Source organism: Mobula hypostoma, chromosome 6 (assembly GCF_963921235.1).
Source record: "Mobula hypostoma chromosome 6, sMobHyp1.1, whole genome shotgun sequence".
Classification (NCBI taxonomy): Eukaryota; Metazoa; Chordata; class Chondrichthyes; order Myliobatiformes; family Myliobatidae; genus Mobula; species Mobula hypostoma.
Genome location: NC_086102.1, coordinates 130,265,277 through 130,287,675, shown reverse-complemented (window position 1 = coordinate 130,287,675; position 22,399 = coordinate 130,265,277). Strand labels below are relative to the sequence as shown.

At 37.5% G+C, this 22,399-nt stretch overlaps 1 protein-coding gene across 5 annotated transcripts in view; it reads right to left on the bottom strand.

Annotated features, from left to right (window-relative positions):
• The window catches only part of LOC134348399 (double-stranded RNA-specific editase 1-like), a 336,189-nt gene that overhangs the window by 91,428 nt on the left and 222,362 nt on the right, over positions 1-22,399 (bottom strand). For all 5 annotated transcript variants that reach the window (XM_063051701.1, XM_063051702.1, XM_063051703.1 and 2 more), the window contains one exon: positions 7,307-8,247. In XM_063051701.1, coding sequence (XP_062907771.1) covers positions 7,307-8,247 — 941 coding nt within the window. The remainder of the gene's footprint in view (positions 1-7,306; positions 8,248-22,399) is intronic.

Genomic DNA, 22,399 nt, shown 5'->3' with positions numbered 1-22,399 from the left:
TCAGCATCATATAACTTGAGAATATCCAACACTGCTTTCATGTTTCTCCTCATTCAGAAACTCAATCATGCTGTAATTTCATCCTTAATTACTGAAGTTAAGGTTGTTATAGCTGGGAACCTATTAAATGCTCCAAATGGTGTGTGCCCCAAATAGTCTCTGACAACCAAGTCAAGTTCCTGGCCTTCACACGTGGCTTAGCTACGAAGCCCAGCGGAACCATTTCTACTGTCAGGACAAGAGGCAAAGGCAAGTTACCGGTCGCTTCGGGCAGATGGGGCTTGTCAGCCATGGTTGACAGCTTAACTTGGAGAAGGAGAACTTTGATATCAAACCTCTGCTGCCTTATGGCTATACTCACTCATGGGGAAAGCTTCAGGAGTAAACCCTGAGGGAAAAATCCAAGGCAGTCCTACTTTGAGTTCAGTGCTGACTGGCAACTCCTGCAACAATGCTGATACCAACCTGTATAGGTCTCTGCCATTCCTTTGGGTTCATCAGGTGTGTAGAGGGGGGAGCTTGCTACATAGGCAACAGGTTGCTCTCCATATCGTACTGCCCAGGCTTGCATAACTAGACAGCTAGGACACTATATCCATGGTCAACTCTGACAGACGGAGACCTTCACTCACCAAAAATATTAGTTTCCATGCAAACCTTATAGTGCCGTACCTTATAGTGCGATCCTACTTTTCAAATATCCAACCAGATATTCAAACTCGGGAATGGATTTCAATTTTTTATACTCTGCATATAATGTGCAAAACATATTTATTTGGGCCATAGACCATTGACTGTCAAGATTTACTGTTTTATTCACCAGTGATTCTTAATTACCTCATTGCTTAATTTCCCCTGTACCCATAATGCCACAAGAAAACCATTCTATTCTCTCCTCTTCACTTGATTTAGAATCACTTACTCAACAGGACAGGTTTTGGAGAAAAAAATCATGTGATGCCTACATGTAGTTTGTATAATCTGTATTTTCCTTCAACCTGTAATACTGCGTGGAGGTACCCAAGCAGGAGCAGCGACATCCAACTAAATGCAACACACAACTGAACTAAACTTCTACATAATTAACAATGTAGTTAAACTTACTGAAATTGACCACCGAGAAATCCTCCCTGTTGCAGGTGGTGTGAAAGTGCTCAATAAAGCAGTCCCCCAATTGACCTCGTGGCTGACCTACGTCGAGGAGGCCACACCGGGAACACTGGATACAGTAGATGACCCATCCGCGACAGAGAGGAATTCCTGGTGGCTAGCCATTTTATTTCCACTCCAATTCACATTCTGAAATGTCCTTGGCCTCTTCTACTACCATGATGAGAATATTCCATTTGGATAGCCTACAACCTGATAGTATGAACATTGATATCTCCAATTCCACTCTGCCCCCACCTTCTCTCTTTTTCTATTCCCTATTCAGGCTCTCCTCTTACCTATTCTCTTCTCCTTGCCCACCTATCACCACCCTCTGGTGCTGCTCCTCCTCCCCTTTCTTCCATGGTTCATTCTCCTCTCCTATCAGATTCCATCTTGGTCAGCACTTTATCTTTTCTACTTATACCTTCCAGCTTCTCACTTTATTCCCTTTCTCCAACCCACATACTTCCTCACCTTGCTTCACCTATCACCTTCCAATTTGTAATCCTTCCCCTCCCTCCACTTTCTTATTCTGGCTTCTTTCCCTTTCCTTCACAGACCTGATGTCTCAGCCTGAAACAGTGACTCTTTATTGTTCTCTAAAGAAGAGTTCCTTCAGCTTTTTGAATGCATTGCTCTGGATTTTCAGCATCTGCAGAATCTCTTGCGTTTATGTTATGCTTCCAATATTATCAGGCCCATCCTGGCCAATAGTGACTGGATCCTCCTACTCCCTCTTTATATCCATTCAGGCAATCTGAGATGTCTCACCACCCACCCACTAGTATTGTGTAATGAACCGGATTTGATAAGGGAACTCGAGGAAAAAGAACCATTAGGAGGTAGTGACCACAATATGATCAGTTTTAATCTACAATTTGAGAGGAGAAGGGAAAATCATTAGTGTCAGTATTACAGGTGAACAAAGGGGACTATGGAGCCATGAGGGAGGAGCTGGCCAAAGTTGACTGGAAAGATACCCTAGCAGGGATGACAGTGGAACAACAATGCCAAGGTATTTCTGGGAATAATACGGAAGGTGCAGGATCAGTTCATTCCAAAGAGGAAGGAAGATTCTAAGGGGAGTAAGGGGCGACTGTGGCTGACAAGGGAGGTCAAGGACAGTATAAAAATAAAAGAGAAGTATAACATAGCAAAGATGAGTGGGAAGCCAGAGGATTGGGAAACGTTTAATGAGCAACAGAAGATAACTAAAAAGGCAATACGGGGAGAAAAGATGGGGTACGAAGTAAGCTAGCCAAGAATATAAAGGAGGATAGTAAAAGCTTCTTTAGGTATGTGAAGAGGAAAAAAATTAGTTAAGACCAAAGTTGGGCCCTTGAAGACAGAAACGGGTGAATTTATTATGGGGAACAAAGAAATGGCAGACGAGTTGAACAGGTACTCTGGATCTGTCTTCACTAGGGAAAACACAAACAATCTCCCAGATGTAAAAGTGACCGGAGGATCTAGGGTAACGGAGGAACTGAAGGACATTCACATTAGGCAGAAAATGGTGTTGGACAGACTGATGGGACTGAAAGCTGATAAATCTCCAGGGCCTGATGGTCTGCATCCCAGGGTACTTAAGGAAGTGGCTCGAGAAATCGTGGACGCATTGGTAATCATTTTCCAATGTTCTGTAGATTCAGGATCAGTTCCTGTGGATTGGAGGATAGCTAATGTTATCCCACTTTTTAAGAAAGGAGGGAGAGAGAAAACGGAATTATAGACCAGATAGCCTGACATCGGTGATGGGAAAGATGCTGGAGTGAATTATAAAAGATGAAATTACAAAACATTGGGATAGCAGTAACAGGATTGGTCCGACTCAGCATGGATTTACGAAGGGGAAATCATGCTTGACTAATCTTCTGGAATTTTTTGAGGATGTAACTATGAACATGGACAAGGGAGAGCCAGTGTACCTGGACTTTCAGAAAGCCTTTGATAAGGTCCCACATAGGAGATTAGTGGGCAAAATTGGAGCACATGGTATTGGGAGTAGGATACTGACATGGATAGAAAATTGGTTGGCAGACAGGAAACAAAAGTAGGGATTAACGGTCTCTTTCAGAATGGCAGGCAGTGACTAGTGGGGTACCGCAAGGTTCGGTGCCGGGACCGCAGCTATTTACAATATACATTAATGATTTAGATGAAGGGATTAAAAGTAACATTAGCAAATTTGCAGTTGACACAAAGCTGTGTGGCAGTGTGAAATGTGTGGAGGATGTTATGAGAATGCACAGGTTGGGTGAGTGGGCAGATGCGGTTTAATGTGGATAAATGTGAGGTTATCCACTTTGGTGGCAAGAACGGAAGGCAAATTACTATCTGAATGGTGTCAAGTTAGAAAAAGGGGAAGTGCAACGAGATCTAGGTGTCCTTGTTCATCAGTCACCGAAAGTAAGCAAGCAGGTACAGCAGGCTGTGAAGAAAGCTAATGGCATGTTGGCCTTCATAACAAGGGGAGTTGAGTATAGGAGCAAAGAGGTCCTTCTGCAGTTGTACAGGGCCCTAGTGAGACCACACCTGGAGTATGGTGTGCAGTTTTGGTCTCCAAATTTGAGGAAGGACATTCCTGCTATTGAGGGAGTGTAACGTAGGTTCATGAGGTTAATTCCCGGGATGGCAGGACTGTCATATGTTGAAAGATTGGAGCGACTGGCCTTGTATACACTGGAATTTAGAAGGATGAGAGGGGATCTGATTGAAACATATAAGATTATTAAGGGATTGGACACGCTAGAGGCAGGAAACATGTTCCCGCTGTTGAGGGAGTCCAGAACCAGAGGCCACAGTTTAAGAATAAGGGGTAGGCCATTTAGAACAGAGTTGAGGAAAAACTTTTTTCACCCAGAGAGTTGTGGATCTGTGGAATGCTCTGCCTCAGAAGGCAGTGGAGGCCAATTCTCTTGATGTTTTCAAGAATAAGTTAGATAGAGCTCTTAAAGATAGTGGAGTCAAGCGATGTAGGGAGAAGGCAGGAACGGGGTACTGATTGTGGATGATCAGCCATGATCACAGTGAATGGCGGTGCTGGCTCGAAGGGTCGAATGGCCTATTCCTGCACCTACTGTCTATTGTCACCAAGAGGTAGGCAATGTACCACGAGACTCAAGATTACAAAGTATTTACAAAAGATGCTCTTCAACAGACCAATTATGGACCATTTGACAACTGCTATACTACTGTTTTCTTCTCTTCTGCCAGCCCCTCCATGCAGGACGTCATTGCCACAATCTTTATCCTCATTCACACAGGAAATAAGCACTGTTTTATAAGATCAGTTTCTCCAGATCCCTATTCCCTATCACATTTGGATTCTCCCTCATTCTTCACACTATCTGTTATTCAAATTTTCCATTTGAATCTCCCCTAAATTTTCTTGCCAGGTAAACACTTTAATCTGCAATTAGCACCAATTCATTGCACAAAACTGTTAAAATTTAATTGCCTCAGTCTCTGCAAAGCAGCTACAAGTGGAACCACTTTGGTTTCTTTGGTATCGAATTTCAACTTTGACCAAATTTTCTATTTCATACTCTATTTGGGAAGCCCTTTCTTCCCCCAGGAGGGATTTGGCAATTTATGCTCCAAAAAACATGAGTGAATGAATATCTCACTGAAATACAAATATGAAGTATTTTAGAAGCCTTCAGCTGCTTTAAACAGAACAATGATTCTGGGATGATTTGACAGAGAATTTTGTAATTGGGAAGGGATGGGAGAGAACTAAGAGAGAACTTGTTTCAAGTGATTGATTGGTGCAGTGCAAACGAACATAGATCATACAACATAACAGGCAGCCATATGTGACTGTGTCTGCTCTGAAAGTTCTCCAATTAGTGTAATAATTGAAAAGGAATGGACAAAGCAAACAAAAATGGTAACAGCAACAAGTGGCAACTGTTTGAATTTCAACGATGTGTGTCAGCGGCAAACATCTCAAAGATTTGTCATTATTTCTGAGCACTCAAGGAATAGTTTATAACATAAATCAGTGATACTTAGAATTATTTACCCATTTGAAAATTTAAAACCTTCTTAACTGGAAAGATATTAAACTTCACACTCGTCAAGAGCAAATAATGTCTTCATATATTAGTTCAAAGGTAATGATAACAAGCACAAAAAAGGCAAAATGGAATTTCTGCTCTAACCTTGCCAATGACAATAAGAATTATGGTGAACTAACTAGGTAATATGATATGCCTCTGGAAAGCAACCAGTTAGCATGACACAACACTATACCCTCTTTCAATAAAAACAGAAAATGCTGGAAACACACAATAAATCGGGAATCATCAACAGAAAGCAATAGTTAATGTTACCAGTTGAAGATCCATTTTCAGAACTGAGAAAGAAAGGAAGCCATCACTTTAAGTTTCACATAAAGCGTGGGTGAGAAGGTTGGGTAGGATAAAGAGTGTATGTCTGATAGGGACACATCAATTCTGCAGATACTGGAAATCTTGAGCAACATCACAAAATGCTGGAGGATCTGAGCAGGTCAAGCAGCATCTACGAAGAGAAATGAACAGTCAATATTTCAGGGCGATAATCTTCATTGTAAGTACTGGTGAAAGGTCCTGGGCTGAAACACCAACTGTTCATATCCCTCCATAGATGCTGCCTGACCTGCTGAGTTCCCCCAGCATTTTGTATGTAGGGTTGTTATATAGATAGCGTGGATAAAATGTGGAGGTTATTTGATTGTTAGGTTAATGGGGGTTGTGAGATGGTGGTAATACAAACAAAGGCGAAAATGCTGCAAAATGCAGGGTTTTTGGACATACCCTGCAAGTTAGACTCTGTTAATGGAGGGAGAAAAACTGAGACTATATCACATGTGGTTGACTAATAGCAAAAATGTCCAGTTTTGATAGAGCCAGATAAGGCACATTATTTGACTAAGTGGAACTACACCTTAAGGACTGCAGTAGTTCAAGAAGGCAATTTACCTTCTTGAAATAAAGGTAAAGTCAGTGGAAGTTCAGGGTTGTTCCTGTGGGCTAAATACAGATGGTCCACAAAGCAATCTACATTCAGTTTCTCCAATGTAGAGAAGGCACATTGTGAATTCCAAATATAGTACACTGGATTAGAAGAAATACAAGTCAATTGCTATTTCACCTCGAAAGATTGTTTACTTCCCTGGATGGTGGGGAAAGATGAGGTGATAGGTGTTACATCTTCTCCAATCACATGGACAAGCTCCATAAGAAGAGACATAGTTGGTGGGGCAGAAGAGTGGACCAGGATGACCCAAATGGGATGGTCCCTACCAAATGCTGAAAGGGGAGAGGAGGAGAATGTTTCTGATAGTGGAATGATTTGGAATTGGCAGGTATTACAAGGAATTATCTCTTAAGTGTACGGAAGGATGATCAGGGAAATTCTCTTGGCTCTGTCCAAGAGGTAGTGTTGAGAGCAGAGGTGCAGGAAATAAATGAGATGTGGTCAAGAGCTCCATCAACTATTGTAGAAGGAAAGAAGGAAGACATTTCAGAGTTGAAGCTCAACATATTGCAACACTTTACATTATTTGTATTATCACCTTTTTAACTGCCGCATAAACATTAATAACTGGAGGATCTCTACAACTTCTACCCAAAGCACCCTGGCCTTATCCTGTCACAGCTATTCCCTTTGCGCTATCCCTTCTCTCACTCATTCACCTTCTCTACAACTTTAAACTACTGTAACATGATTTTCATTCTTTCCCAGTTCTGGTGAAGGGTCTTTGATCTGAAACATGAACTGTTTCCCTTTTTGCATACATTTCCTGACTTGCTGAGTGTTTCCAATTCTTATTTCAGTTTTCTAGCAAAAGCTATGTTTTAATGTTTTAGTCCTCTTTTATTTTGAGAATGGGTATGGCTGGCTGCTACGCAGAACATATTTAAAATTTCAGTTTGTATAAAGTCCTTATTTATATATTACCAGACATAAATGCCAGAGGAACTCAGCAAGTCAGGAACATCCATGGAGAGAAATAAACATTTTGTGTGTGTTACTCTGGATTTCAGGTATCTGCAGCATCTATTGTGTTTATACATTACCATGTTAAGTTTGAGACCTTTATCACATACATATATAAAAACTTATTTCTATCAGCACATGCTATGTTTAAAAACGATGTTCCTACCTGAGGCAGGTGAAGCTGAAGACCTTCACTAAGAATAGGTTGCCGTGATGGAGTTGAGTCCAGTTGCATATTAAACAAAGTCTGAAGAGTTGCTTGAGCAGCTCGAGCCTTTGCCAACTTCTTGTTTCTCCCTGACCCTTCAAATGTCTGCCCATCTACTGTCACTGCCATGATGAAATTTTTTGCATGGCTCTCTCCACTCTCAGAAATGAACTCATATTTAAGTCCTGGGCGCAGTTCATTCAGTATCATGACTGGGTTCTTTCCGCTGGTTATGGCAAAAGGAAATGGAGCGGTCATTGCTGACTGACCTACAGTACTTCTTCCGGTACCGCAAGAAGCACCAAAAGAATTATAGTTGCCTGAGTTGAAGGAACCATCTCCATTGGACCCTAAGAGATAAGGATCATCACTTTGAGCTGGGGTTTCAAATCCATTAAAGAGAGTATCTGGGAAATCAGAATGATCTGATGTAAAATCTGTATTAACATTCAGCATTCGACCCATAGCCAGGTGGGCCTCAGAGGCATTTGGAAACTGGACGAAGGACCTCAAGGCTTTCTCAGCTACATGCAACTTGGCTTTTTTCTTGGTGGGCCCAGATCCTTCAAAGTTTTGTCCATTGACCTCAACAGCCATGATAAACACAGGAGCATGGACTGGGCCAGACTGTGATAGTAACTTGTACTGGAGGCCTGGTTTAATTTCATTTAATTGCATAAGTGCATTCTTTGGCAAAATGGGACCCGGAGTTTTCTTCCTCTTCTTAGCACGAAACTTTGGATGTGAGTGTCCATTACTGCCTTCTTCCAGTGGTCGTTTTCTGTTAATGGAGGAATTGCTGCCATTTGAAAGCTGCGCCTCACCAGGAGTTTGACTGCTTTCCTTAAGAGAGACGTTCTCCAGATTACGGTTCTCTTTTACATCAGTGCTGCTTGAACCTGCAGTGCCCAGAAAGAGCAACTTACAACACCTTCGTTGTAGGATCTTGTAAATGTAAAATTTAAAGATTCCTCATCTTTCTTTGTAACAGAATGAGTGATGTGTCTAAGATTCATCTTGGAATGGGAGAGCTTAGATTTATGCCAATAACAAATATAAGAAAAAGGATTTAACATTAAAAAGAATACAACCTAAAGGAGCCCAAAATGGTGATGAATTCCCCCCAAAAATTAGAAGATTATTATTTGGAGGAAGTGGGGTGGGGTGCTTGGAAAGAGGAGGGATATTAATGTTCAATATTATGAAACAGGGCCCCAAATCTATTATTATGTACAGATCACAAGGTAAAATATTAAACTACTGCATGACAATAAGCAATTAACATCTACTTAATTTTACATGTAAGTGACATACTTGTAATACTAAATAAACTTGGAACATTATAGTTGCTTTTTATTTAGTTATATGTACTAAATTATAAATTGAAGATAGAACTCTTGCCTTTTGATTTCATTCCATTTCTTCCAAGATGCCACCTAATATTTTCAAGTACAAAGGACTGGGAGGTCTCTTGTTTCCTTGACAAGTCACTCCATGAATGATTGCTGGAACCTCAATGCAAATACAGTGGACCAGTTAATTAGGCCATCAGTTATCTGGGCAGCCGCTTATTTGGGACAACTCTCAAAGAACGAAAAATAATAGAGAAAATTTCCAGGTTTCCTTTGTTTATTTGGAACACTCTGCTGTTTAATTGGAACAAGAGACTGTTGCCAAACTGTTTCTAACTCACATCAGTCGCGTGCACTTGTGTGGCTGTTAGACACTACACCATATTTAGAACAAATAGTTTTTAAATAGTGTCAGTTGTGTGTTTTTTTTGTTCAAAAAGCAGTGATTTTCGTCACTGATAGTTGGCGGGAAATAAGCAGTAAGACAATTCCGAACTGCTTTGCTCACAGTGGTTTCAAGCACTCAAGCTTGCAGATGCCAGAAGTGGCTGGGAATGAAAATGAAACAACTTCACTATTTCAACAACTTAGGATCTATGAAGAATTTGAGGGCATCGACAATCATCTTGAATGTTACAATGAAAACGAAGATTTGGAGGTTGCAATCATCGAAAGCATTGTATGATGGCACTCCATAATCTACAATAGGTGTCTGTACTGCCTTTGTTCATTTACAGACAATCAAAACAATGCGCAAGGCAGCAAAATTCCTCCATCAATAACCATCAGGGACTAATACATTTCTGTTCCGCAGTTAAATTAAATACATAATCTGGTACTCAGTTCATCGGTAATTTGTCTTTTTAACTATTTCTATGAAACTGCAGCTAATTAGGGCAGCCGACTAATTAGGCCAAAATGTTCTGATCCTGGTGTCCCAATTAACCGGAATCCACTGTACTTTGTATTGATTCACTGCCTTCTTTTCTTCACCTTCTTATGTGAAAGTGCATAATCAAACAGGGAAATGATCAAGCTATGTTCCAGAACACCAATAGCCAATGACATCAGTGTCCTGAAAAGACTTTCTTCAGACTTTTTAAAAAAGAAATAGTTATGTAACTATAGATATGTTTTTTTTTAAATTAGCCCTAAAGTAGGAATTATGGACAATTCTTTACAGAATAAACACAATTTACTTCAGCTCCCTATTTTTTCAGATAAAGATCTTTATCCCTGCAGTATATTTCATTGTCACCACAATAAACTGAAGAGTTATAACTATTGATGTCTTATTTTATTTATATCTGAATCTTTGTGTCTCTTCAATTAGCACAACATGATGTGTGCAAGATTATATCATAGATAAAAAACAGGAAATCATACCAATCAGTGCATCTTTGGATTAAACTCTGGTTCATTATCCATGAGGTACATTACACAACTACAAGAATTGTTCAATATCACACACACTGTATGTTTTGTATGATTTACAATCAGATATCAGGTAGTACTTATTGTCTAAGCATGCCCATACATCTGAGATGAAGAGTGATGTGGGACAAATTGATAAGACTAAAGGGTTTCCTCATACACATCTCCTCATTCCATTCACAAAGCTGATAGAATATCAGTCAAATTTTCATTTATAACATCCTTCAGCAAAAGGTCCATAGGTTACTCCTTTGGAGCTCAGAAAAATATCTGTAATGCCAGAGTGGGAATTCCTAATACCAGACAAAGGAAGACAAGAAGGGCGAAAACAGATGGACAAGCATTACAGAGAAAACACTGAATTATATTCAGTTACAAAGGCAATTTGGCCACCAAGACAACATGACTCCAATTTTCCTGTATTTACATGCACACCTTGACATATCTGATTGTTGCCGATGATAATGTGGTCACGATTATACTGGGTTGTTAAAAAGATACTGTCAATACAAAAGAGAGAGGATGTAACAATAATGAATTTTGCCTTAGTTTTCCAAAAGTATTAATTGTGCCAATATTAGAAACCATACATTTTATATATTGATAATATGTATTTGGGTACATGATACAAATGCAGATATAAAACATCTGCAGCAAGAATAAAGAAGTAATTTGCATGCATACTTGTATCTGAAGTAAGAATAAGCATCAACTCATCATGCAGAGATTCTTACCTACTGATCAGTTAAATAAGCGATAAAAAGCTAATTTTCAAGACCATGTGTTAAACATCAAAGTTTAAGTAAACAATAGGATTTAATACAGGTCGACCTTCACTAATCCGACTACCTGTAATCCGGTTCCTTTGATAATCTGGCACTGATTATGATTGATGTGATCCTTCTATAATTCGGCATTTTCACTAATCCGGCACTCCTCATGTCCCAATGGTGCAGGATTAGTGAAGGTTCGCTATTGCTTAATGTGGTCCTTCTGTAATTTGGCATTTTCACCAATCCAACACTCCTCAGGTCCCAATGGTGCTGGATTAGTGAAGTTCGACCTGTACTTGTGATTAATCACAACTACTAAAATTGTAATACCAAAGCTGCAGAATTAGAATGAGACTGGCCATTCACATTAAATTGTGCACTGTTTAATAATAGCAAATGAATAAAATTTACTTCAGAAAGCATGTTCACGTAAGTAGATAGTAACAAGTAAGAATAATGTTGAAAAAAAATTTAAATCTGCATTCAAACTTTGTATGCAATTGAATGCATCTTCAAATGCAACTTACTTTCAACAGGAGAGAAAATATACCGTAACCCACATGTGATCATACAGGTCAACTTGCAAGTTTGATATTTTCTAGAACTGTTGGCCCCTACGTTTACTGCAGTTGCAAGTATCAAAGATTGAACTAAAAGAGTATGACAGTTTGAACACAAAAAATACTAAATGAACCTTTGGGAGAAAACTGAAGTATAGGTTGAGAAAAATGAGAAGATTACATATACAATTACATGAAATTTAAAAATGCATTAATGAGTTTTCACTACAAAACATATCTTATGGTGAATTTTCCTGTGCCTTTTCCCACCTTCAGTTCTGTTACAGGACTGTTCCTTGTTAGGCCGCCATCCAAACCAACAAATATATAACAATACAACAATGACCAAGGCTACAATATAATTACCACAATGCAATTTCCTGTACTCTGTGATCTTTGGACGCCACAGAAATAATTTATTTGTATTTTTTTTTGATATACAGCACAGAACAGGCCCTTCCGGCCCAATAAGCCGCACTGCCCAGTGGGTCTAGTCTAATCACAGGACACAACCCATGCATTCTCAGGAAGGATGTACAAACTTCTTGCAGGGGATGCCAGAACTGAACTCTGATGCCATGAGCTGTAATAGTCTTGCATTAACCACTACACTACCGTGGCATCCAATTTACTTAGAAAATGTCTTTTGGCTCTTAGCAGAGAATTAAACTTATTTACTCTGGTAAAACTGTTTCACTTCAAATTATTGCATTTTGTTTAACACAATTTTTAAAATTACTTGATTAAATAGCTATAGATTTCAAGTACAACCCTACTGATTGGAAGAAACCACAGTATTTGTGCATTCATGCTTACTGAAGGTCAGATGCGTGAAAGCTACAGAGAGAAATTGCTACTGCAAGAAAGCCTCACAAATATTAATACCCACTTTGGCAATGCGTTAAAAGAAATAGCATCTTGACATGGAAGAATAGCTTTGATCAAATTAATAACCCTCTCTAAAAGAAACAAAACAAGTTTAAAAATGTAACTCAATGGATATATTACGAGCATTTGTTTTAAAAATGTGCTGCAGGCAAGTTATTACACCAAATCACAAATGCAAATGGGTCACCACATTTAGTCAAATATATTCTAAGCAATGTAGCAAGTTATTCTGCAAACACCAAACAATGGTGCAGTTTGTTTGGCTTCTATGATGCTCTCAATGGTTTGCTATTCAGTGCACTTTGATGTTATTTGTCCAAATTGTTAAGAACATAAATAATTTAAAACATGCTTTTTTGTTGGTCCTACTCACTTCATGCTATAGTGCAATGCTGAGCTAGGAATGGCTCATGGGTGGAAACGTGTTTAATAAATACACTTGGAGCTAAATTCACAAAATAAAGGGGAGTTTTAAAAAAGTTGATAGACAAGTAGAATACGTAGCTAAGTACACATCATAAGTTTGTCCTGCTCTCCGACCCAATGATATCTAGAGATGGTGTCTTGAACATTAGCAGAATCAATTAGTTCATAAAGGGCTGGAAAATGGGAACATTATTTTTTCAGCTTTAACCACATTAGGTAACCCACTATAAAGGAACCCACATAAAAACACACTTAAATGTTGACATAAAACAGGTGAGAAACTCATAACAGCTGAGAACTGAATAAGGAAGAAATGACAGTTCTGGTTACACTTAACTAAATGATGATTTGGAGAATGTGAAACAGAGAGAAAACAAATACATCAACAAACTGTTGGATAGATATATGGACAGGAAGGGAATGGAGGGTTATGGACCGAGTGCAGGTCGGTGGGACTAGGTGAGAGTAGGAGTTTGGCACGGACTAGAAGGGCCGAGATGGCCTGTTTCCGTGCTGTAATTGTTATATGGTTATATGGTTAAATTATTGACCCAGAAATTCTGTTCCCATGTCAGCCTGGATGGCAGGACGATGTTCCCTTGAAGAAATGTGTGGGCCCAAGACAGCAGTGGCATTTTCTACTCTCCTGCCCCAGTCCACTTCTCTTGGAGTCCAACAAGGTAGCACAAACTTCTGCAGACTTTCCAATTCTAAGCAGAAAATCTCTGTACAGAGTTCATGCCTGGTCAATTGTATTGGCAACACAGAAATCTCCATTTAAACGAGGCAACAGCAGATGGAAATTTTTTTTTAAATCCCTTAAACTTTTTCAGTGATTATCGATGTTTATTTATAGTTTTAAATATTGCACAAATATTATTATTTTTGTTTAATGTATGTTTACTGTTGTCAAACATGTTCATAAACATTCAGTGGTCCCAATGACAATTTTGCAACCACTAAGCCCAAATACAGGCTCCACTAACTGTCAGAGACATTCTTTGAATGTGGATGGCTGACACAGATCCTATGTCACATTTCGCCAAATTCCTACCTCGTGACTGTGCCTGCAGCCGTAATGGAACATACAACATAGTTCAAAATTTGGTGGACAATGATAACTGACTCTCTAAATTTTCACAATTTCCAAGGATATGCCAAAACAACTTTAGCCAATTTTAACCAGAAAATTTCCAAGCTAAAAAAAATTCCACCCAAGAGTCAAGCACGCTCAGACAAGAATCAAATTCACATGTAACTACACTAGACTGCCAAATGTTACTTGAGAAACTGGATAAGGGCAACCTGTGGAGTGGCTGATACTTCACCTGGCTGCTACCAATTCTAGGTTGGTATGTTCTAGTTGATGGGACAGGACAAAATTCACCTGCATTGCAAGTTACAGGCTTTTGATAATAATGACATACATTTCCATCTAATTTCCAATGAGGGCTTAAGCCAAATTAACTGTCAACTAATACATATTAAGAATAGAGTACACATTTTAACAAAAAGAGATCTTTTTATACATTCAAGTAGGTTGCATATGGCATGAAGATACTTATGTAGAGGATTGTATTGACCAAAATAAAAAGATCAGAAAAATAGGAGATGTGGAGGTTGCTAAAATCTGCAAAGGAAATTAAAGAACAGGAAAAGATTAGCAATACCAACATCTTTGAAAAAGCATCCTTTTATGCCATTGAACTGTGGGTAAGGAAAGTCATAATACTCAGAGCTGAACAAATGGGTGTTATGACATTCACCAATTGATTAAGCATCACAAATACAGAGTCTACTATCTCAACAGTATGCTATGAATAGAGGCAGGTTGGGTAAGGGCAAGCTCTTTCTGAAATATACTACTTAATCTTTTAGCTAAATATTCAATTGGTTATTTACTGGAAAGACTGCGAAAAAAAGCCAAATACATGGATGACAACATTTGATTTTCTTGTTGATCCGCAACAAAACACCCAATTTTGCCATTTACCCCGATATTTTAAGCAATCTACACTCAGTGGCCATTTTATTAGATACATCTGCTCATTATTTTACTTATTTTATTTAGCAATACAGTGTGGAGTAGGGCCCTCCGGCCATTGAAGGCACATCACTCCAGCAATCCCATAACCCCAATTAACCCTAACCTAATCACGGGACAACTTACAATGACCAATTAACCTACTTGATATGTCCTTGGATTGAGAGGGGAAAGCAGAGCGCCCAGGGGAAACCCACACATTCCACAGGGAAGATGTACAGAGACTCCTTGCAGAACTGCGCCAGAATTGAACTCTGAACTCTGGAACACCGTGAGCTGTGATACGGCACCCATTGCAAATATCTAATCAGCCAATCAATATAGCAGCAACTCAATGTTTAAAAGCATGCAGACATAGTCAAGAGGTTCAGTTGTTATTCAGACCGAACATCAGAATGGGGAAGAAATGTGATCTCAGTGACTTTGACTATGGAATGATCATTGGTGCCAAACAGGATATTTTGGGTACCACAGAAGCTAATGATACAACGGTTTCTAGAGTTTACAGAGAATGGTGTGAAAAACAAAAAAAAATGAATGGCAGTTCTGTGGGCAAAAATGTCTTGTTAATGAGAGAGGAGAATGGCCAGACAAGTTCAAACTGACAGGAAGGCAACAGTAACTCAATTAACCACACATTACAACAATTGTGTGCAGACGACTATCTCTGAATGCACAACATGTCAAACCTTGAAATAGGTGGGCTATAGCAATAGAGACTTCACCAGATTCCATTCCTGTACATAATAAAGTAGCCAGAGTGTATATTGAATATAATCATAAGATTACCGCAGAAAATCTAAAGAGTGTTGTTAGTTCAATTTCACTAGTAAATTGTAGCTTTAACTTAGAAATTTATTTTCTATTATATTTAAAGAGGTGGAACAATAGAAGCAGAAATGCGCTGTCACATTTATAACAAAAAATTTTTATGAGTTAATGTTTAACTGTAAATATGGGATTAAAAATTAGCCACACTTGAATATACTGGGGGTCCTGGGTTACAAGTCACCTGACTTACAGAAATGTGAAAATTCTCCTACATATTTTTAAAGCATTTTTCAAGCTGGTAATAATGATGTTTCATGATATTCATAAATGATTGAATACATATATTCTATTCATTTTAATATGGGTAGTGCTCAGGCGATCATTGAATGAAATGAAATAATTATAGCAAGTGCATTCAGCGCAATATGAGTTACTATATAAAAACAGACATTCGGTTATAAGTCTTATAACCGAATTTAAAGTTTTTTTTAGGGGGTTTAATGTTAAATTAAAAAATGGCACTGGTTTATCTTTTTAAGAGATAACATTATTTTGGTTCTTTCTTGTTTAAAAGAAGATTAAATATAAATATGGGATAGCTTGTAGATGCTGGAATGTAAACACTTTCCTTTGTTGAGACTTTATTCTCCCTCTTACAAGGTCAATCAGTTTTTTTTAACTAGGGGGAGGGAGAGAGAATCTTTAAAAAATTTTCTCTGTACAGACAGAATGGTCCCTGGCTTCGTATGCTATCATAGGGTGCCTGCCTTTTCTCGGGTTTTGGGGGGGGGGAGGGTGGGGTTAGAGTTAGGAATTTTTTCCCATTGGGTGGTTCCGGAGCATCTGTGTTTTCTATGTGGTTGTATTCTTCATCGCCGCCATTTTTGATCATCCCGGATTGGGATGTGCTCTGCGCATGTGCAAAGTAGAATAAAATTATAGTATGGTATTTAAACAGATTAATGTAATAAGTTGGAATGTAAGTGGTTGGAATCATTCTATCAAACGTAAAAAGACTTTTAAAGTCATTAAGCGATTGCAACCTGATATAATTTTTGCTCAAGAGACACATATCAGGGCGGGAGATCAAAATAGATTTTTTGGATGGTGGAGGGGTATGCAGTTTCACTCCACCTCTCAGAGTAAAACTAAGGGCATGTCCATCTTTATTAAATCCAATATATTTACTCAAGAGGATAGTGAGTCAGATTTTAATGGTAGATTTTTAATTGTTAAAGGAGTGATCTGTAACAGAAAAGTTGTTTTGGTCAATTTGTACTGCCGTAACTTAGATGATCCTTTTTTTTTTAAAAAAGGTATTTGCTTTACTGCCTGATTTAAATGAATATATGTTGATAATGGGTGGGGATTGTAACTGTTATTTAAATCCTTTGATTGACATGAGCTCAACCAATCAGTACTTCCAAATTGTTCTGCGTTATTCATTAATTCCTTTTTGACCGATTTTGGATTGATTGATTTACGGCGGTATCTGCACCCTGATAACACAGAATATTCTTTCTTTTGACGTTTATAAAAAATCAATCCTAGTGTTAAAAATTGTGAATATGACGCTATTGCTATATCTGATCATGCGCCTCTGAGTCTGTCTTTTGAATTTGATGATGTCATTCTCCCCGTCCACCATGGCGCATGTCTCAGACATTATTGCAAAACTCTGTCAGTTTCATTGAAATCCAGATAAAAAAAAAATTTTTCTTTTTAATGACATAGAGGGTATGTCCAAATTAATTATATGGGATACATTTAAAGCATTTTTACATGGTCAGATCATTTCTTATTCAGCTAAGCATAAAAAACAGACTGAAGTAGAATTAGATAAGATTTCAAAACAAGTTAAAGACTTAGATAATATTTATGCAATTTCCCCTAATACTGATTTATTCAAACAAAGGGTGGAACTTCAATCACAATATAACCTATTATTAACTCATCCTATTGAAGGCTATTTACTTAAGTTAAAGAGCCAATTTTATATGTTTGGAGATAAAAATATAAACTCAATTAAAAACAGCTACAGCCAAAAGGCCAAAAGGCAAATTTTGAAAATTCGTAGGGAAGATGGTACCCTAGCTTGGGAATATGAAGAAATTAACAAGATTTTTCAAGATTTTTATACTGAACTTTATAAATCTCAATGTCCAGTAGATTCTTCTAAAATGAATGCTTTCTTACAAAAGATTGCTTTTCCTAAAATTTCTGTTAAGGATCAAAAAAAACTCTTGATGCCCAAATTACTGAAGCCGAAATTCATAAAGCTATTTTTTCAATGCAGTCTGGTAAGGCCGCTGGACTTGATGGCTATCCTGTAGAATTTTATAAAAAATTTGGAAAATTGCCTTCTCCGTATACGTTGGAAATGTTTAAGGATTCTTTTGTGAAAGGTGATTTACCCTCTACTTTTTATGAGGCTTCTATTTCTTTAATTCTTAAAAAGGATAAAGATCCTACTGACTATTTCATTATTGAATGTCGATGCTAAGATTCTGTCAAAGATAATGGCCAATAGGTTGGAGAATATTTTGGGTAAGATTATTTTTAAAGATCAAACAGGCTTTATAAAGGGTCGTTATTCTTTTTCAAATGTTCGGAAACTATTTAACATTATATATTCGTCCTCTTTTAACTCCACAATGCGTCGTCTCTTTGGATGCTGAAAAAGCATTTGATCGAGTCGAATGGAAATATTTATTTAATGTTTTAGAGAAATTTGGCTTTGGTGTTAATTTTAACAATTGGATTAGAATGATATATAAAGCTCCTGTTGCTACTGTTATTATTAATAACTGTTAGTCTCCTTTTTTCCAGCTTTCACGGGGGACAAGACAAGGTTGTCCATTAAGTCCTTTGTTATTTAATTTAATATTAGAACCCCCTTCGTGAAGCTAACAATATTTATGGGATTTTTGTGAATGAGACCATTCATAAGATTTCTCTTTATGCTGACGATTTATTGGTTTATATATCTAATCCTGAGGAATCTATTCCTGCCTTGCTAAAATTATTCAATGAACTTGGAGATTTTTCAAGATATAAAATAAATTTTAGTAAAAGTGAATTGTTTCCTTTAAATGAATCTGTTTCTATATATGATAATACTCCTTTCAAAATCACAGATTCTTTTAGATATTTAGGTGTTATAATCACTAAAAAATATAAGGATCTTTATAAAGCCAATTTTGTTCCCTTGGTAGACTCTATGAAGAATTTATTTAGTAGATGGAGTCCACTTACATTTTCACTTGTCGGTCGCATCCATATAGTCAAAATGATGATTTTACCAAAAATTTTTATATTTATTTCAGAATATCCGTTTTTTTGACTAAGAAGTTTTTTGATCGGATTGATTCTATTATTTTATCTTTTATTTGGAATAATAAAGGACCAAGACTTAGTAAATGTCACTTACAGAAGTTGAAAAAGGATGGAGGTCTCGCTTTGCCTAATTTAAGAATGTATTACTGGACTGTTAATGTGTGATACAGTCTCTTTGGTTATATTGGGTTGATAGGAACGATCGGCCAGTTTGGGTAGACTTGGAATTGAAAGCTGTGAAACAGTTTTATTTAACCTCGTCATTGGGAGCTGCTTTACCTATACAATTAGCTGAAGTTGCTAATTTAAACTTATACCCTGTGATTAAGAATTCTTTACAAACTTGGCTCCAGTTCCGCAATTTTTTTAATCTTAAAAAATTTAAACATTGTAGCTTAATTTATCGAAATTACTTTTTTAAGCCTTCTTGGAGTGATCCAATTATTTTACTTTGGAAAAATAAAGGTATTAATTCTTTTTTGGATTTATTTAAAGAAGATAGACTGATGTCTTTTGAACAATTAGTTGATAAATATTCTCTTTCATACTCACACTTTTTACAATACCTTCAAGTTAGACATTTCTTACAAAAATATTTAAGTAATTTTCCTTACATAATGGACGCTGACCTGTTAGATACTATTATGAGTATGAACCCTTCGATGAAGGGCTCTATTGTAAGAATTTATAATTTACTATTACAATGGAATAAGCGTCCTTTATTTAAGATTAAACAAGATTGGGAAAAGGAACAATTTGACTTTTATGACGGAGGACTGGACGCCGATTCTGAAGCTGGTTAACTCTTCTTCGATCTGTGCTAGTCATTCACTGATTCAATTTAAAATTGTACATCATTACCATTTTACGAAGGAGAGACTGTCTAAAATATTCCCTAATGTTGATAGTTATTGTGATAGATGTAAAACTGAGATAGCTACACTGACACACGTCTTGGTCTTGTTCTATAGTGGAATAGTTCTGGAAGTCAGTTTTTTCGACAACTTCTAAAGCACTTAAAATTAATTTCCAACCTAACAAATTAACTGTGCTTTTTGGAATAATTCCTGAAAATTTCCGTGGTATCTCTGTGTCTGACCAACATGTTATTGCATTTGTTACATTGATAGCTAGGAGGGCCATTTTGTTGAAGTGGAAGGATATATCAGCTCCCACTTTGTCACAATGGTTCTCTCAAGTGATGCTATGTCTTAGTTCGGAGAAAATTAGAAGTCGAACCTTTGAACCTATGTTTGATTTTGAGAAAAGATGGGGTTCATTTGCTCGTTATTATCATTTGAGTTAATTGATAGATTTCCTCCATGATCTAATTGTAAATTTTTGGTACATTTTTTTTTCTTGCTGGCGGTTTGATGTTTATCTTTAGAAGCTTTTTGTATGATGCATGGCTCCAGGGTTGAACACCTAGTGGGTTTTTTTTTTCCTACTTTTTCTTGCTTAGTAGGGGCTTTTTTTAATCACCATAATTTTTTCAATCTTTAAAATAATGTTTTTTTTCTTGAAACATTGTAAGTGTTGCCTACTTTGATGTACGCTTGTTAATTTTGGATAATAATAATAAAAATATTTGAAAAGAAAAAAAAAGACATTTCTGATTCTTGGAGAAATCAGCTTATGAACAATTCCCAGGAACAGATTTACATTTATATACATTATGTATGCATTCTAACTAGCTTCATTTTTCTTAACCTATTTAGATTTAGTAGTTCACTTTGATAATGAAATGGAGCAGCTTCCAGGACAATTTAGAATTTCAATGCAGAAATTCCTCAGTTATTATTTTGGAGGACCTGTCCCAGGCCCAGCACATAAGTGCAATTACGAAGAAAGTACTGCAGCGCCTCTACTTTCTTAGGAGTTCATTGAGGTTTGGCATGACATCTAAAACTTTGACAAACTTCTATAGGTGCATGATGAAGAGTGTATTGACTGGCTGCATCATAGCCTGGTATGGGAACACCAATACCCTTGAATGGAAAATCCTAAAAAAATATTCGGCCCAGTCCATCACAGGTAAAGCCCTCACCAGCATTGAACACATCTACACAAAGCGCTGTCGCAGGAAAGGAACATTCATCCCTCAGGACTCACACCACCAGGTTCAGGAACAGTTATTACCTCTCAACCATCAGGCTCTTGAACCAAAGGAGATAACTTCACTCAACTTCACTTGCTCCATCATTGAAATGTTACCACAACCTACAGACTCACTTTCAAGGACTCTTTTATCTAATGTTATTGATATTTATTGCTTATTTAGTATTATTATTATTTCTTTCTTTTTATACTTTCACAGTTTGTTTTTGCATACAGGTTGAATGCACAAGTTGGTGTGGTCTTTCATTGATTCTCTTATGAGTATTATTCAATTATAGATTTATTGAGTATGCCCACAAGAAAATGAATCTCAGGGTTGTATATGGTGACACAAACGTACTTTGACAATAAATTTACTTGGAACAGCAGTTTATTTTAAAGTTTTGCAACAGATACATATATTTTCCTCCTTCTGGAGGACCAGAAGAGTACTAAATTTGAATTGCCACAACCAGCGACAACCTTCAATTAGCCTGAATTGTCCAGAGAAATAAATGCCAGCAATTCCATGTGGAATGGCAATTCCCAGATAAACATCAGGGATGCCCACATAAACATGGACATCCCAAAATGATGGGAAATGCTTATTGGTGCTTTGCTGACAATGCTCTACCAATGGACTCCTCATGACTTCTGCAGGACAAAGCTAATTAATCACAACTGTTCAGCAACTCTGTGCATTTCAGCAGAGAGAACTACTTCTAAGTTCCAGAGTTAAGTATTAAGCAGTTAATATTTGCTGGATTAATTGATCTTACTAAACTTTTGAAAAGTTTGAACATTTTAACATCTTTAAATGTTTTTGCTACTTTATAGTTTCAGTATTTTTAATAGACACTGAGACCATTCACAAGCTTGTGGCATGATTTAACATAGTTTTTCTCTGCGTTCCCATTGGTAGTGTCTTGCTGCATCATGTCACTTATATCTCAAATGTGGAGACACCACTCAGCCTCACTAAGATAGCTTTGTTAAGGAGATGCCTCTAAAAATCCTCTGAAGGTGAGTGTGGCACTGAGTGGGTAAATGAATAGGAAATGTGGGTGTCCTGCCGTTCCCTGCAAATTCTCAGGCAAATTTACGTAGGCTTAGAACATTACCTTCCAACACCTTTGGTTCATGGGCACACTAACTACCTTCAATTCATGGGCACACTAACCACTGAAATTACACCCCGCCATTTCAATTCATTGTCCATTCGCTTGGATTTTTTCTGTTTCATTTCAACCATGCAGCCTTTTGCTACTTTCCAGTTCTCGCCTATCTCCACTCGTCCCTCCCACACACTCTAATGGACCTACCTTTTGTTCATGTTGGCATTTTCTCCTCTTGATTATCATGCACACTTC